The sequence below is a fragment of the Mizuhopecten yessoensis genome, unplaced genomic scaffold, assembly GCF_002113885.1.
Source record: "Mizuhopecten yessoensis strain PY_sf001 unplaced genomic scaffold, ASM211388v2 scaffold10799, whole genome shotgun sequence".
NCBI lineage: Eukaryota > Metazoa > Mollusca > Bivalvia > Pectinida > Pectinidae > Mizuhopecten > Mizuhopecten yessoensis.
Window position 1 is genome coordinate 60,277 of NW_018408727.1, and position 18,701 is coordinate 78,977.

General features: G+C 37.2%; 1 protein-coding gene across 1 annotated transcript; it reads right to left on the reverse strand.

The window, feature by feature from the left end:
• Positions 1–11,757: 11,757 nt before the first annotated feature.
• Positions 11,758–15,987, reverse strand: LOC110462537 (dnaJ homolog subfamily B member 4-like). Its single transcript, XM_021516519.1, has 2 exons — positions 15,048–15,987; positions 11,758–14,549 (listed from the first exon to the last, which is right to left on the reverse strand). Exons 1-2 carry the CDS (start codon positions 15,864–15,866, stop codon positions 14,319–14,321), a joined length of 1,050 nt encoding a protein of 349 aa, XP_021372194.1. The 5' UTR covers positions 15,867–15,987; the 3' UTR covers positions 11,758–14,318.
• Between the last annotated feature and the right edge of the window lie 2,714 nt (positions 15,988–18,701).

Consider the following 18,701-nt stretch of genomic DNA (forward strand, 5'->3'; position numbering starts at 1 on the left):
AGGATGGGGAGTTTTCTTTAGAAGTGGAGTAAATGACTTGGGGATGGGGAGATTTCTTTAGAAGTGGAATAAATGACTTGAGGATGGGGAGTTTTCTTTAGAAGTGGAGTAAATGACTTGAGGATGGGGAGATTTCTTTAGAAGTGGAATAAATGACTTGACGATGGGGAGTTTTCTTTAGAAGTCGTGTAAAAGACACGTGTTTGACGTATTGTTTTAGAGGGCGAAGAAGTCAAATATGTCTCTTTTAAAGAGTGAGTAGAAGACTTAACGGTTAGGTGTTTCTTTGAAGGGAAGAAGTATATTCGAATGAGATATATTTTTAAGTTGAACAACTAAGGATTGAATATAGCGGGTTTCTTTGAAGGAAGAATGGAAGACTCGATGATGTGTTTCTTAGAAGACTGGACAATAAGAAGCCAAGTAGCTAGATGGCTTGGATGAGATCACTGTGGACATTCTGGACAAATGGACCATATTTTGTTCATTTGCTTCTCATCGCCTTTGCTTTCAAATTTTGATAGGAGCCACTTAATCCAGACTTTGTATGATGGCCAACATGGATTTTAAAGATGACAACAATGTGAAACTTAATTGCTTCATAACATGGTTCAAATCACTTTTCGTCTCTTGGACGTTCTTTGCCTTGATGTAATGGAGGGATTTTTTTTTCTAAATTCCACGTAAGGTTCCCGTTGATTCTGTTGTGTATGATATGATATTAGACTTATTGCAATAGAGCAAAGTGACAGCCAGGTGATGACTTGACTTACTGAAGAGGACTTTTAGGGGTTGCTGTGCAGTATGGTTCAGTATAAGCAGAAGAGGACTTTTAGAGGTTGCTGTGCAGTATGGTTCAGTATAAGCTGAAGTGGACTTTCAGAGGGTGACTACAAAACAACAGGACAACAGGCTGTGGATCCGATTAGCACCAATAAGAGCCAACCAGTCCTTTGATGGGTATAATCAACTCTGTCAATGCACCGTCATACTGCTGTGCTTGACATTTACCTCTCAAAGTGAATATTTCTTTTGATATCTTGTCTAAAATAGTAGTGTGTAAATGATTGTATTTCTTGTTTCTGATTTCTTACATCCATCTTTCTCTTCTGGTCAAACTCAAAATGGGATATGAAAAAAAATTGAATATTTGGGAAAATATTTCTGTATTCTATTCTAAAAAATAAATGATCACAAACTTAAATGGTCAACGGTCAATATGTCTGCCTTGTGCCATTACCTTTTTTCTGATGAAGCTGAACAACCAAACACCAAGAGGAGCCTTGATACAAATTCCAGAAATATTCCCCTGTACTTTTGAAGAATAGCGATCAAATTTTAAAAAAAGTCGCAAGAAAGACCAACGGAAACCAACTTGTGAAATATGGCAAGGATTCTTCAGTTCTTTCTCAGAAAAAGGATAACATATTCATATTTTGCTGAAATGCAAACTGAACATTTCATAATACATTGACCAATTTCATTAGAATCAATCACATTTGATAAAGCTTTTGTGCTGAAACCGTCAACCTATCCTAGTACAATGTGCAAATAAAATAAGCGCAGATTTTCCTCAATTTCAACCACATAGGCTCAACCTTATATCCGTGTATTGTAGATGCTTACCAAGTTTCATCATCAAAAACTCAGGGCCTTTACACTCATTCCTACACTTGAAGTATTGGTGTTATCCAAATATTATAATGCATAGGGCCAAAATGAGAGCCTTACAAAAATGGGTTTCAAGGCCTTCGAAGTAGAAATAGAATTGACCATTGAGAGATGAAACAAAATTGACAAGGTAAGTGACTAAAAAACTCTTTCGGATGCTTTATTTTTCTCACAAGTATAAGGGAGAATTCTCGAGGTATAAAAAACTGAGTTGAGCCCTTCTTCGCGTTTACAACTGAAGCAGTAGAAGAATCTATGGAATGTTACTCAGCAAGGGCTGTATGAAACTCGTGGAGCTTGGTATCCTTTGTAAGGCGTATAGAAGACCTGATGGTAGAGTTTTCATTGTGGGGTGTAGAAGTCTTGTAACAGTTTCTATTTTTGTGAAGAAAAAGTTGACACTGTACTGCACGATATTGCTATTTCCTCCGTTTCGGACTCGGCAGTGGTAGTAACGTACGAGGTCATTCGAATGAGAGCAATCACTTAGTAACCTTAAATACAGCAAGGGGAAAGATAAATATAAAACCTTCCATAACGTTACAATTTTGTTGTTATAAAAGATGCATTTTCTGATGGAAAGTAGGTAGAAGGTATTAGAGAATTGAGCTTATTAAAATGGAAACGTTGTATAGAAGACTTGCAAATGATTTGTTGAGAGTACAAGACTCGATAATCGAACGTTTCTTTAGATGGGGTTAGACGACTCGAGGACGGAATTTATTTTTAGTTGGTTGATTAGTTGTAGAAGACTCGAGGATGGGATGTTTCGTTGAGGAAAGGGGGCTGGGGTTCTGTAGAAGATCAAAGGCTTGCGTAATTCTTGAGGATTTTAGGATAAGTACAGGACTCGAGGATAGCTCGTGTCTTTTAAGGGTGACTCAAGGACTTGAAGAAGTGGTGAAAAAATGGTGTTTCTTCGGGGGGTGAGTTTAGGGTTTGGTGTTTCTTTGAACGAAAAATAGGGGATTGAGTGTTTCTTTGCACGGCATGTCAAAGTTTCGATGATACGGTAGAACAGTGCATTTTAAACGGATATAGATTTCATGAGGATAAGTTTGTTTTATGGAGGGGGAGAAGAAGACTCCAGGGTGAGATGGGGTTTTTCAAGGAGTGGTGGACGCTTGAAAGTGTGTTGCCTCTCTGAGCGGGAGTTTAAGACTGAATAATTTGTGTTTCTGAAGAAGGAGAAGAAGAAGAAGAAGAGTTTAATTTTGAGGATTTTATGTTTCTTGAAGACTCGTCGTTCTTTGCAGAGCGTGTAGAGAAGTCTCGGAGATGGTGTAGTATTTTGGACGGAAATATAGGACTTTATAGGGTGAGGTTTTGCTTTGGCGATGGAGTCGAAGAATTTAGGAATTAATTATTCTCTAATGTGTATTTCTTGAATGAAAACCCAAATTGGTCTAAATTACTGTTGAAACAGAGGAAATATGCGTAATACCCCTTATTTACATCACAGTACCTGTGTTTACATAAATGTCAGAATTTAAAGGAGCGCTGGTTATGTAAGTTAATAATTGTTCAAGTGTATTACGAGCTGTGTCACTGCTCAAGAGAAATAACTGTGGCTATCGAGGTTACGGCAAACCCCGGTGACTAAGAAATGCACCAGCAAAGTCTAACACCTTGTATCTGAAAGATTTCCAGAAGACGTGCGATTACACACATAAAATTTTGGTAATATGTATCCAACATGCCATTAATGAATGAAACGTCATAAACAGCATAAAGTATATATGCATCACCCTGTATTTCACACTAACGAACCAATCAAACCGAAGACCAATTTGAAATTGAATCGTTTAAAGATGTATGACGACATTCAAGACTGATACAGTACTTCAGTTGCAAAGTTTTGATACATTTTTCCAGTAGAATTCAATATTACTTAGTTTGATGACAGAACAGACCGGAAATAGGCCTTCTGTATGTAAACTGTAACCTATACATATTTAAGCAATAAAACATAGCCATTTAGTTTTTAAAAACAAATACATGAGGAGCCATATAACTATGTCCTCTTTTTCACAAGCATCTGGTTCTATCGCGTATCAAATTTAACATGTCTGACTAATCTCCTGGTGTGATCGTTATAAACGGTAGTTTATATCAGCTGTTTGTGCGTTGCTGATTAAGCGTCACTGACGAGGCCTCGGAGAACGAGCCATCTGTACAGGGCATTTTTGGAATACTGTATCTATTAACAAATTTAAAAGATGCAATCATAGGTATGTGACTAACGTTCGAAATACAAGGTTGTAGATTTTGCTGGTCGATTCTTTAGTCCCCAAAGTTTGCCTTAGCCTTGGTAGACACAGATATTTCTTTTGAATGATGGCACCATTCGTTATTTACACACTTTACATTTTTAAAATTAGTCAAATTAATGGTGTGTTTTTTTTACCTTCTGCTATTGTTTCAGCATTAGTTTAGAACAATTTTGATTCCAATCTTTATTGCCCGAAGCATCAGCGGTGTGTCCTATCAGGAGACGGCAGCTGAATTGTGCAATGCACTTTATTTTTGCCATACTGTATCTTTTACCACATCTTAAAGGTACAATCATCAGTTTGCCTTGCGTTCATCTTACAAACAGTGTGACCTCGGAGTAAAACATGTTGGTACCAGTCGAGTTCTTGTCTTGTTCGAAAAGCCGTGATTTTATTGCAGCAAAAAAAAACACCAAAAAAACATCACTCCCCTGTTACGTATTGTGTAGTGGCAGCAGCCTTTTTATGAAAAGTTATTTTTTAAATTATAGCATTTTTATACACACATTTGTCCACAGAACCTACCTGGATGGTATCAAAACCATCCACGGGTTAACTAAACAAAGACAAGTGTCCTATAACCTTGAGTTGACTTTGATGAAGCGGAGTATTATCATTCTGTAGAGTGCCCGCGATGCTGGGCGCTATCCATCCTAGACGGCGTGCAGTACATGTATACCAAATTTCATTGCAGACAAGTACATCTGTACTCCCACACAGAAGGAGGTGCGTGTTTTTGTCTGCATTACAGACGTTTATTTACAAACAAAGGCAACACATAAAATAACACTTTACGTGTCAAATACCATGGCATTTTAATGTATGCTAATTTTTTAAAACATATATGTGAATATAATTATATATCATCACAGTCAACGAAAAGTTTATCACAGTCCACAATGAATGGTAAATGGTAGTACAAGTCGATACAGTTTACAGAGGACACTCTAAAGGGTGATTACTGTAATTATAACAATTCAAGATCAATAGAGTAAATGATCAAAGTCCGAAGTAAATAGAGAAGAGGACCACAGTCCAAAGTTTATAGAGGAGACTATCACAGTCAAAAGTAAATAGAGAAGAGGATCACAGTTCAAAGTTTATAGAGGAGACGATCGCAGTCCAAGGTAAATAGAAAAGAGGATCACAGTCCAAAGTTTATAGAGGAGACTATCACAGTCAAAAGTTTATAGAGGAGACGATCACTGTCAAAATTAAATAAGAAGACGATCACAGTCCAAAGTAAATAGAGGAGGCGATCACAGTCCAAAGTAAATAGAGGAGGCGATCACAGTCCAAAGTTTATAGAGAATAGGATCACAGTCCAAAGTAAATAGAGAAGAGGATCACAGTCCAAAGTTTATAGAGAAGAAGATCACAGTCCAAAGTAAATAGAGAAGAGGATCACAGTCCAAAGTTTATAGAGAAGAGGACCACAGTCCAAAGTTTATAAAGGAGACGATCACAGTCCAAAATAAATAGAGAAGAGGATCACAGTCCAAAGTAAATAGAGGAGACGATCACAGTCCAAAGTTTATAGAGAAGAGAACCACAGTCCTAGGTTTATAGAGAAGAGGATCACTCCAAAGTAAATAAAGAAGAGGATCACAGTCCAAAGTAAATAGAGAAGGCGATCACAGTCCAAATTTTATAGAGACGCCTATCGCAGTCCAAAGTCAATAGAGAAGATGATCACAGTCCAAAGTTTATAGAGGAGACGATCACAGTCCAAAGTAAATAGAGAAGAAAATCACAGTCAAAAGTAAATAAAGAAGATGGTCACAGTCCAGAGTAAATAGAGAATAGGATCACAGTCCAAAGTTTATAGAAAAGAGGATCACAGTCCAAAGTTTATAGAGAAGAAGATCACAGTCCAAAGTAAATAGAGAAGAGGATCACAGTCCAAAGTAAATAGAGAAGGCGATCACATTCCAAATTTTATAGAGACGCCTATCGCAGTCCAAAGTCAATAGAGAAGATGATCACAGTCCAAAGTTTATATCACAGTCCAAAGTAAATAGAGAAGATGATCACAGTCCAAAGTAAATAGAGAAGACGATCACAGTCCAACGTAAATAGAGGAGACGATCAGAGTCCAAAGTAAATAGAGGAGACGATCGCAGTCTAAAATTTATAGAGGAGACGATCACAGTCCAAAGTAAATAGACATAAGGTTACAGTCCAAAGTTTATAGAGGAGACTATCACAGTCCAAAGTTATAGAGAAGAGGATCACAGTCCAAATTTTATAGAGACGCCTATCGCAGTCCAAAGTCAATAGAGAAGATGATCACAGTCCAAAGTTTATAGAGGAGAGGATCACAGTCCAAAATAAATAGAGAAGAGGATCACAGTCCAAAGTTTATAGGAAAGAGGATCACAGTCCAAAGTTTATAGAGAAGAGGGTCACAGTCCAAAGTTTAGAGAGGAGACGATCACAGTCCAAAGTTTATAGAGAAGAGGATCAGAGTCCAAAGTTTATAGAGAAGAGGATCACAGTCCTAGGTTTATAGAGAAGAGGATCACTCCAAAGTAAATAAAGAAGAGGATCACAGTCCAAAGTAAATAGAGAAGGCGATCACAGTCCAAATTTTATAGAGACGCCTATCGCAGTCCAAAGTCAATAGAGAAGATGATCACAGTCCAAAGTTTATATCACAGTCCAAAGTAAATAGAGAAGATGATCACAGTCCAAAGTAAATAGAGGAGACGATCACAGTCCAAAGTTTATAGAGAATAGGATCACAGTCCAAAGTAAATAGAGAAGAGGATCAGAGTCCAAAGTTTATAGAGAAGAGGATCACAGTCCAAAATAAATAGAGAAGAGGATCACAGTCCAAAGTTTATAGAGGAGACGATCACAGTCCAAAGTAAATAGAGAAGATGATCACAGTCAAAAGTAAATAAAGAAGATGGTCACAGTCCAGAGTAAATAGAGAAGAGGATCACAGTCCAAAGTTTATAGAAAAGAGGATCACAGTCCAAAGTTTATAGAGAAGATGGTCACAGTCCAAAGTTTATAGAGGAGACTATCACAGTCCAAAGTTTATAGAGAAGAGGATCACAGTCCAAAGTAAATAGAGAAGGCGATCACAGTCCAAATTTTATAGAGACGCCTATCGCAGTCCAAAGTAAATAGAGAAGATGATCACAGTCCAAAGTTTATAGAGGAGACTATCACAACCAAAAGTAAATAGACGATCACAGTCCAAAGTTTATAGAGGAGAGGATCACAGTCCAAAGCTTATAGAGAAGAGGATCACAGTCCAAAATAAATAGAGAAGAGGATCACAGTCCAAAATAAATAGAGAAGAGGATCACAGTCCAAAGTTTATAGAGAAGAGGATCACAGTCCAAAGTTTATAGAGAAGATGGTCACAGTCCAAAGTTTATAGAGGAGACTATCACAGTCCAAAGTTATAGAGAAGAGGATCACAGTCCAAATTTTATAGAGACGCCTATCGCAGTCCAAATTTTATAGAGACGCCTATCGCACTCCAAAGTAAATAGAGAAGATGATCACAGTCCAAAGTTTATAGAGGAGAAGATCACAGTCCAAAGCAAATAGAGAAGAGGAGCACAATCCAAAGTTTATAGAGGAGAATATCACAGTTTCATGTCAAAGGAGAATATCACAGTCCAAAGTAAATAGAGGAGACGATCACAGTCCCAAGTAAATAGAGAAGCGGATCACAGTCCAAATTTTATAGAGACGCCAATCGCAGTCCAAATTTTATAGAGATGCCTATCGCAGTCCAAAGTAAATATAGAAGATGATCACAGCACAAAGTTTATAGAGGAGCCGATCACAGTCCAAAGTTTATAGAGAAGTGGATCACAGTCCAAAGTTTATAGAGAAGAGAGTCACAGTCCAAAGTTTATAGAGGAGACGATCACAGTCCAAAGTAAATAGAGAAGAGGAGCACAATCCAAAGTTTATAGAGAAGAGGATCACAGTCCAAAGTAAATAGAGGAGACGATCACAGCCCAAAGTTTATAGAGGAGACGATCACAGTCCAAAATAAATAGAGAAGAGGATCACAGTCCAAAGTTTAAAGAGAAGATGATCACAGTCAAAAATCATAGAACAGGTTTACATAATGCAGTCATTAAAGAAGATTATCCCAGCCCAAAGTCAAAGGAGAATATCACAGTGTCAGGTCAAAGGAGAATATCACAGTGTCAAGTCAAAGGAGAATATCAACGTCTCAGGTCAAGAGAAAATCACAGTCAACGGTCAAAGAAGAATATCACAGTCTCAGGCCGACTAAGAATATCACAGTGTCAAGTCAAAGGAGAATATCAACGTCTCAGGTCAAGAGAAAATCACAGTCAACGGTCAAAGAAGAATATCACAGTCTCAGGTCGAATAAGAATATCACAGTGTCAAGTCAAAGGAGAATATCACAGTCTCAGGTCGAATAAGAATATCACAGTGTCAAGTCAAAGGAGAATATCACAGTGTCAGAGGATCACAGTCCAAAGTTTATAGAGAAGAGGACCACAGTCCTAGGTTTATAGAGAAGAGGATCACTCCAAAGTAAATAGAGAAGAGGATCACAGTGCAAAGTAAATAGAGAAGAGGATCACAGTCTAAAGTTTATAGAGAAGAGGATCACAGTCCAAAGTAAATAGAGTAGACGATCACAGTCCAAAGTTTATAGAGGACAGGATCACAGTCCAAAGTTTATAGAGAAGTGGATCACAGTCCAAAGTTTATAGAGAAGATGGACACAGTCCAAAGTTTATAGAGGAGACTATCACAGTCCAAAGTTTATAGAGAAGAGGATCACAGTCCAAAGTTTATAGGAAAGAGGATCACAGTCCAAAGTTTATAGAGGAGAGGATCACAGTCCAAAGTTTATAGAGAAAAGAGTCACAGTCCAAAGTTTATAGAGGAGACGATCACAGTCCAAAGTTTATAGAGGAGACGATCACAGTCCAAAGTAAATAGAGAAGATGATCACAGTCAAAAGTAAATAAAGAAGATGGTCACAGTCCAAAGTTTATAGAGGAGACTATCACAGTCCAAAGTTTATAGAGAAGAGGATCAAAGTCCAAAGTTTATAGGAAAGAGGATCACAGTCCAAAGTTTATAGAGGAGAGGATCACAGTCCAAAGTTTATAGAGAAGTGGATCACAGTCCAAAGCTTATAGAGAAGAGAGTCACAGTCCAAAGTTTATAGAGGAGACGATCACAGTCCAAAATAAATAGAGAAGAGGATCACAGTCCAAAGTAAACAGAGAAGAGGATCACAGTCCAAAGTTTATAGGAAAGAGGATCACAGTCCAAAGTTTATAGAGGAGACGATCACAGTCCAAAGTAAATAGAGAAGAGGAGCACAGTCCAAAGTTTATAGAGAAGAGGATTACAGTCCAAAGTTTATAGAGAAGAGGGTCACAGTCCAAAGTTTAGAGAGGAGACGATCACAGTCCAAAGTTTATAGAGAAGAGAGGCACAGTCCAACGTTTATAGAGGAGACGATCACAGTCCAAAATAAATAGAGAAGAGGATCACAGTCCAAAGTTTAAAGAGAAGAGGATCACAGTCAAAAATCATAGAACAGGTTTACAGTCAAAAATCATAGAACAGGATTACATAATGCAGTCATTAAAGAAGATTATCCCAGCCCAAAGTCAAAGGAGAATATCACAGTGTCAGGTCAAAGGAGAATATCACAGTGTCAAGTCAAAGGAGAATATCAACGTCTCAGGTCAAGAGAAAATCACAGTCAACGGTCAAAGAAGAATATCACAGTCTCAGGTCGAATAAGAATATCACAGTGTCAAGTCAAAGGAGAATATCAACGTCTCAGGTCAAGAGAAAATCACAGTCAACGGTCAAAGAAGAATATCACAGTCTCAGGTCGAATAAGAATATCACAGTGTCAAGTCAAAGGAGAATATCACAGTGTCAAGTCAAAGGAGAATATCACAGTGTCAGAGGATCACAGTCCAAAGTTTATAGAGAAGAGGATCACAGTCCAAAGTTTAAAGAGAAGAGGATCACAGTCAAAAATCATAGAACAGGTTTACATAATGCAGTCATTAAAGAAGATTATCACAGCCCAAAGTCAAAGGAGAATATCACAGTGTCAGGTCAAAGGAGAATATCACAGTGTCAAGTCAAAGGAGAATAGCACAGTGTCAAGTCAAAGGAGAATATCACAGTGTCAAGTCAAAGGAGAATATCAACGTCTCAGGTCAAGAGAAAATCACAGTCAACGGTCAAAGAAGAATATCACAGTCTCAGGTCGAATAAGAATATCACAGTGTCAAGTCAAAGGAGAATATCACAGTGTCAAGTCAAAGGAGAATATCACAGTCTCAGGTCAAAAGAGAATATTACAGTCAACGGTCAAAGAAGAATATCACAGTCTCAGGTCAAATGAGAATATCAACGTCTCAGGTCAAAAGAGAATATTACAGTCAAAGGTCAAAGAAGGATATCACAGTCTCAGGTCAAATGAGAATATTACAGTGTCATGTCAAAAGAGAATATCACAGTCAACGATCAAAGAAGAACATCACAGTCTCAGGTCAAAGGAGAACATTACAGCCACGGTCAAAGGAGAATATCACGTCAAATGAGAATATCAGTAAACGGTCAAATGCGAATATCACAGGTTCATGTCAAAGGAGAATATCGCAGTTTCATGTCAAAGGAGAATAACACAGTTTCAGGTCAAAGGAGAATATTACAGTCAACGGTCAAATGATAATATCACAGTTTCAGGTCAAAGGAGAATATTACAGCCCATGGTCAAGGAGAATATCAGTCTACGATCAAATGAGAATATCAGTCTCAGGTCAGATGAGAATATCACAGTCTACGGTCAAAGGAGAATATCACAGTCAACGGTCAAATGAGAATATCACAGTTTCAGGTCAAAGGAGAATATCACAGTCTCAGGTCAAAGGAGAATATCACAGGCGGCGGTCAAAGGATATTATCACAGTCTGCGGGCAAAGGAGGATATTACTGTCTACGGTCAAAGGAGAATATCAGTCATATGTCAAAGGAGGTGGAAGTTCTTCAGAAAAAAGAGAATATCACAGTCTATGGTCAAAGGAGAATATATCCTAGTCATTGGTAAAAGGAGAATATCCCATTCTAAGGTCTTGTATAGTCAATATATATCAAGCCTCATGCCCACTTAGTATATTTTTTAAACTAGGGGAGAGACATGGGGGGACAGTTTGTTTGTAGCCCTTTTGTTCATGGTTTTACATTCTCACAAAATGTAAATGCAAGTTTGGTATCTTTCCAGGGAAACATTTGAATGCACGTTGGTCTTTCTGAAGCTAAACAATGCAAATAGCCAAGAACTTTTATTTCCGGCTTTAGATGATAGAATTCTCCACTCATTTAATCATCAGGACAACATCGTGTTAAAAGGAAGATGACTCACTTGTAAAGAAGCTCTAGGCTTTTTCTTTATTTTATAGCCAAGTCAGCCTATTAGAGTTGTGGGAGTTAACAGAGACATGCCACTTGAGATTTAGGTCACAATATATACAGGTCACACAATGTATGTGTGACTCCTGCATGGTAGAACAGTTCCATCACTTCACTGAATTGGAACTTTTGTTTTCATCATCTGCTGCATGGATCATGAACTTCCATTTCCTCTTTCATAAAACAATTTTATCATAATTCTTCCAGTCCACTCAGCTGTACAAAACTACAGAACACCGTGACACAAGTGGAACTGTATGAGCATGTAGCTATAGGTAGTCCTTCGACTTCATTACTAGAGTTTCAATACACTATATGTACGTGTACATTATATAAATATAATACAAACAAGGAATACAATTTAACAAGCCTCTTTATTTATACAGTATAATGAAATGAATTGCTGCCATACACATTTATATCGACTAGCTCTCATTTCCGATTACTCAACTTTCACCAAATCTTTTGCACTAAATCACACACAAATACTGCTATATAGCATCGACAATTTCTTTCATATCTTATATAAATAAAAGAGTAACACAAAAAAAAATCAGCAAAATAATATGACTAGGATAGGCTGTTAGCTGCCTAACCATACATTCTACAGATAGAGTGATGGTGAATCAGACAGAAACCTGTAACACATGGCCTCGTCTTCGACTAATACAGCCTCCAATTCAGTCTCACTCTGTCTCCGGTACATAACTTAGGATCAGATCTGACTTTTATTTAATTGTGATATAACACAAATTTCCAGCATTGTGTATTTATAACTATATATGTGTACAAGTGATTAATATTAATGAGGTAGCACTACTTGAGCGGACATGCCAGGTTTTAGAGGATGCCAACAGATTATGGACCCCCCTCCAGGCGATACGTTGGACACCTCTACAAATGATGTTTAGGCAGAGCTGTACTGAATGTGAGACAAACTGGCCTTCCTCCAGTACCCCAGGCACATCACAGCTTAAACCAGTGAGATGTGTGGGCACATCACTAAGAATACCAGTGAAAAATAGTACTGGCAGGTACACATTTGTCTAGAGTAGAGAGGCCTTCAGCTTCTGTATTTATGGAGCCCTATCTCACTGATCCCCCGATTACCTAGCAGGTATATACATAGTCCTATATAAACCTTCATAACCCCCAGGTTTAATCATGTTCCCATGACCTCAGCTAGTATAGAAAGTATATATATATGTCAGTAAATACCTATAGTATACCCAGACCTATAGATACATGCATTACATGATCAGCGACTGTGTGTTCTTTCTAGCTCACTTTTCTATTTATTATGGAACATTTAGAAATTTTGGCATGATTTCAAAATTTGGGAAACAAAATTTACATATTTTGATTTTATTGGTATAAATTATAGTTACACATCTATGTTGTTAAACCCAAATTGTCTCATCAATGTCCCGTCTACTGTCATGTCTTAAGGAATTTAACAGGGTCATTTGTACTAGGCACTGTTAATCAGATATTCATCTCGCATATATAAATACTTTTATATATAACTAATAGTCAGACGTTTTGTGATAGGAAATCTAAAACAGTTAAATCTTTTATAAATAATGGGGGCTAAAGACACTGATGTTAAAACTCTAGAAAATGTCCCAGGAGGTGGGCGACATATTTGACTACATCATTCTAATAATAACTATATAGCTACCTAGCTATACTGGACTTCGAGTTATGTATGTATGTTTGAACAATGACCTTTCCCTATATAGATCGAGCTCCTGTACAAACATGTCATCTACAACTTAAATACCCAAATAAACAAACAATTCATCCCAAAATAAAAACGTATATACAGTTAATTATAACAATGTTAGCAGTATTCCCACCTATTTTCTATAAGTCTTGCTTACCACGGAAATAATACTTATAAACTTTTAGTGCAAATGTACTCAATGTCTGCATTGATGGTGATTGAACACCAATCTCATTGTAATTTAAGTTAACTTTAATTTGTTACTTTATTCTGAAACGATCTTCAGTAACATATATGTAATCTTTTAACACAAATATACATCTATATTATTACAGACATATACAATAAATATAATTATATTGGACACTTGACACAAGAACAGTATAGTGACCTCACGGGGCAATTAATTTTGAACTGTTAATTCAAGCATGGTATAATTTTACAACACCAATAAATTTTAGATTTAATCAGACTAGATTTCAGTTAAATAACTTATAATTAATTTAAACAAATTTGGCGCTATTTTTACCCCATAGCTCACTGCTGTACATAGTAAATAAAACAGGGCGTGTCGATAGCCAAATAAGGGCTAGGCAACATAGTGGGAGATCAGCTTACTGGGTATATATTGTAAACTTTATTGTACGCCTTTAAACTTTCTCTCTCACAATAGAGGTCAAGTTGTATTTCAAGATTTAAACTCCCACAATGTTCATATGAACACGACTCGCCTCACGAGTGCTGGAATTTACAAGCAAAGCTTTTATACACATAACTATTAAACTGCTGAAGAGCTTAACTGGGAGTGAACCTCATGATTATACATAATGAGGATACAATTTGTTATTTCAATCACTCCCTTCCAAGATTCGACATAATAGCCACACAATCCTAAGTAATATATGTTCCACTCCAATTGTGATTCATGCATGGCTGTGTGTCTATGGTTCCGACAGCATAGCCTGGTTAGGTCAATTACAGGTGTGCACGATTATTGTATCAAAAGCAAATCCTGACATAAAAAGCACTGTCTCTTAACAATTCCACATGTATTAGTTAAAATGTAATGCCACAGCGAACAAATGTACTTCTTGAATTAGGACATACAAGTAACATACTTGGGATTCGTCTCTCTGTTAGTGTCGTCCCAAGTGATCACAAATGCTACAATTGTCATACTGCCCCACTTATCACCTGGGCAAGCAGTCAGATAAAATTTCCTTGGCTGTAGAAGATATGTGGTTAGGAAATGTCACATCGAATTGAACTATCAAGTCCCCACGTTTGTTGGGCTGTTTGGGAAGTGGAAGTCCTTCACCCTGTATTCGTTTTAGACTGTTAGGTTTAACTACATCTGTTAATCTGAGAGGTATTTTCCTTCCGTCGATGGTAGGTACTTGAACTGTTGTGCCGCACAGCGACTGTAACAAAGAGTGTATTATTAGTTACAAGTTGAATTGTAGGGTATTATACATATATTATTACAATAAATATCTCTGGAATGTTCTATTTACCACAAGAATGTGCATTGTACATGTAGGGATATCAACATATTTGTTTAACAACAAACAGGATGATTTTGGCTATAATAGTGTACATTCTCTTTTACCGATATATTACGGTTACCCCTTACTGTGTTGATTCAATATATAATGAGCTCTGATATTTTCCATTCAAATTAAATATGAGTTTTAGTATAAATAAAACTTTCATCTTTTCCGAATTATCACTAACCATGGTTTAACAAATACAATGAAAACAATAATATCATGTCAAATCTATAAATACATTTCGATTTTTCCAATTTATAATTTACAACATGTTTTGAGGGTGATTTTTCAAAATGTGTAGTTCATTTCCCTTTAAGTTGGGTGTGCACTAGTCTACATGGGTACATATTTGCGTTTTTTTATACTTACATCTCGTAGTGGAATCTTTGCTTTGTATGTTATATCACTACCTTCCCTCGCAAACTGTGTGTGTGGTTTGTCCTTTATCACAAAAACAACATCTGCTGGCACACTGTTTGGTGACTGATCCCCTTCCTTCGGAAAAGTGATCTTAGTACCAGCCTTCCAGCCTGGTTTTACATCGATTGTTAATATCTTGTCCTCTATTCTTGTTGTTTTACCATCTGGATTTAAAACTCGTCTTGTGATTTTCAGTTTTTTAGTCGTTCCTCTATGAATGTCTTCCAGAGATACAGGCAGGTCCTTGACAACAGGTGGGTCTTGACGTTTCCTTCCCCGCACGTGCGGCCCCATATGGTGTCCGTGCATCCCTTGCCCACCAAATCCAAAAGGATCATCATCAATGTCCATATCCTCTTGACCAGGATGTCCAAACTGGTACTGGCGGGGCCCACCCATACCTTGACCACCAAATCCGGAGTGGAAAAAGTTATCAAAGGGATTGTCAGTACCGAAAAACATCCGGAAAGTTTCGTGAGGGTTTCCTTGGAACGAGTAGCTATATGTACCCGGGCCAGGGTGACCCCCGCCCCCTGAGGGACCACCATTTTTCAGACCGTCCTCGCCATACTTATCGTATATTTCCCTTTTCTTCTTGTCACTAAGTACATCGTATGCCTCGGCTATCTCCTTGAATTTCTCCTCTGCTCCAGGTGACTTGTTTTTGTCGGGGTGATACTTTAGCGCCATTTTTCTGTATCCCTTTTTAATTTCATCGTCGGTTGATGCCTTGGTCACACCAAGAATCTTGTAAAAGTCCTTCCCCATGTTGCACAGTGTAATTCACAGCACAGACTATATGCTCAAACCTGTTACGTTTCTAACTGACCTACTCCCGTCTGACGTTTCACTTAAATATATGGCAACTTCCGTTCTCGGTGTTTCCCGAACTTTCTCGATGCGTCTGGAAGATTTGCGTCACTTCCTGTTCTTTAAATAGAAAAGGAATCCTGACGGATAGCTAAATAGTTTATAGTTTATACCTTAATTAGGCCTACATAAGTTTTGTTTTGTGAGACTGACATATTATGATTATCAACACTGTAAAAATCATAAGGCCTAGTTAAAAATATGGAGAGCTAACTTAGTTTTAACCACATTTTAGTTAAGTGCGCTACAAAAAATACAGAACAAGTACGACAATCTCCGTCAGTTAAATACACAGGCATATGGTGAAAGTGATCTGTTGTTATTCATTCATTAATACCATAGAAATCACTCCGAAACCGTTTTGCAACGATTTCAGTAAAATGAGTTCGACATATGCACTGTTGACAGATGTGGCCGCAAGGCTCAAGCTATATACAGCTAGGTATGTAGTCGAGTCGCGGAGCTGTCAAGTTGATTTATTGATTTCATTTAAAATCGAAAGTACTGGAGGGACGTTTCACTATTACGACACCAGAACAAATTCCCTGTCAAGACAATGACTTGTAGAGCTTTATTTATACAAACAGTTCCTGGTCAAGATCAAACCTGACCAGGAATTGATTAATTGTTCCGTCAAAAGTCCATTACTCTGTAAATAGGTTTATACAATTAAATACATGTATTTAGATATGCACATTCAGTCTGTTGGCTAAATAACAAAGGGATGATTCTTTACATACAATTATTTCAAATGTCATCCCGTGGCATAGTCTAATACATTTGACTTGAGGTGCTGGTATATTTCTTTATCTATAACAGCATGTTCATCAGCTACCACAGCCTCTTGTCTGTTTGTTTGTTTGTTTGTTTGGATGAACCTACCAACAAAAACACACCAAGTTCACTACCTTCTCCAGTTGGCAAGATTTATAAACCATTATTTTTCTTATATCATTGTTTTACGCAAAAAACAATTCCACTTCTTCTCCAGTTATCGCTGATTGTCCAACTAATCGAATCAGTCTCAATAATGAAACGAAAATCATATACTTGTAATTTATTTGGAAATATTTCATAAGCATTTATTAGAGTTTGGCACTTTGTTTCTTCTGAAAACCTGAAATCATGTGATGATACTGATTTTATTTCTGAATGGTTTAATATTTTAACTCTTATATAGACCTCAAAACAAGTTGTATTCATTATATAACAATCAAAGATGTGCAAGCTTGCAACGGCGAGAGCACGACAATGATCATTGCGGCGACCCTTTGGACATGGAAGAAAAATGATTATGTCTTTTCTTAAAATATCTGGAAGCAGTATTATTCAGACCCTTTAGTTATAATTTTAAAAAGTTACACGGACATGACAGCGATTTACGTCACTTGTTTTATACACTTATTTTTACAGGTGATTACACACGGAAACGTTACAAAACATCACGCGGACACTATATATTTCCTTGTGAGAGTTCGGCTGCTGACTGGGTGTAGGCGGCGTTAAGTAATTGCTGACGTCACCAGTTAACGTGATTGTCTAATGATATTTTGGTACGTAATGCACTGCTCTAGTTTTTGCAGTGAATTATGTTTGTTGTGGGGTGAAGTGTTTGTTGTAAGGTCTGTATGCTACAGTACGATGTTGGCTGTGTTTTCCAGGGTGGTACATCTCTGTGGTATGCAGTTCAACAAAGAACACATACACGCGCTGGAAGAAATACAGATATCTTGGCCATGGCACGTGCTTCCCTGGTTGATGACTCACAAACTGGCCTGATTATTGTTGATATATATATATATATGATATGAAGTGAAGAATGCATAACAAACCCTGGATCTAAGCCATACCTATTGTTATGTGGGGCAGAAGTTGACAGGCTGAGACAGCAAGAATACTGATATTCATATTTATCTTTCGCCTTTGCATTCTAAATCACGTTTATTTAAACAAACAAAAACACGTCGTTATAGAGCTATTTTGTTTTTACTAAATCTGGAAATTAAATATCAAAGACTGAAATGTTTGGTCTTTAAAAAAAAGAGTAAATATGGTTCTTCGTGATAAAGTGACAGCCAGCTGCATCCGTCGATGTACAAAATTAACCGTTAACGTTATGGTATATCAGAGTCACGTGCTCCGAAGACATAATTTTATCTGACGGTCCGTTTTCTTTGAATTACGTTTGATTGGTAACACTATGCGTCGGTGATATCAGCGGTGATAAATGCATTTTTAATATCGATATAATTTTTTCATTAGTGATAAAGCATATTTATTATTGTGCTATCACCTTTCAATTATATAGTTATACAACCCATTCATTACAGTGAAATCGCCTATTAAATTAAGTGATATCGCCCATTCATTACAGTGATATCAGCCGTTCATAACAGTGATATCGCCCATTCATTACAGTGATATCATCCATTCAGTACAGTGATATCATCCATTCAATACAGTGATATCGCCCATTCATTACAGTGATATCAGCCGTTCATAACAGTGATATCATCCATTCAGTACAGTGATATCAGCCATTCATTACAATGATATCAGCCATTCATTACAGTGATATCAGCCATTCATTACAATGATATCAGCCATTCATTACAGTGATATCATCCATTCAATACAGTGATATCGCCCATTCATTACAGTGATATCGCCCATTCATTACAGTGATATCGCCCATTCATTACAGTGATATCAGCCGTTCATTACAGTGATATC

Coding starts and splice junctions, on each gene's coding strand:
- LOC110462537 (XM_021516519.1), bottom strand. CDS start 15,866: ATGGGGAAGGACTTTTACAAGATTCTTGGTGTGACCAAGGCATCAACC. Junction 14,550..15,047: donor CAAAGATTCCACTACGAGAT/GTAAGTATAAAA, acceptor TCTTTGTTACAG/TCGCTGTGCGGCACAACAGT.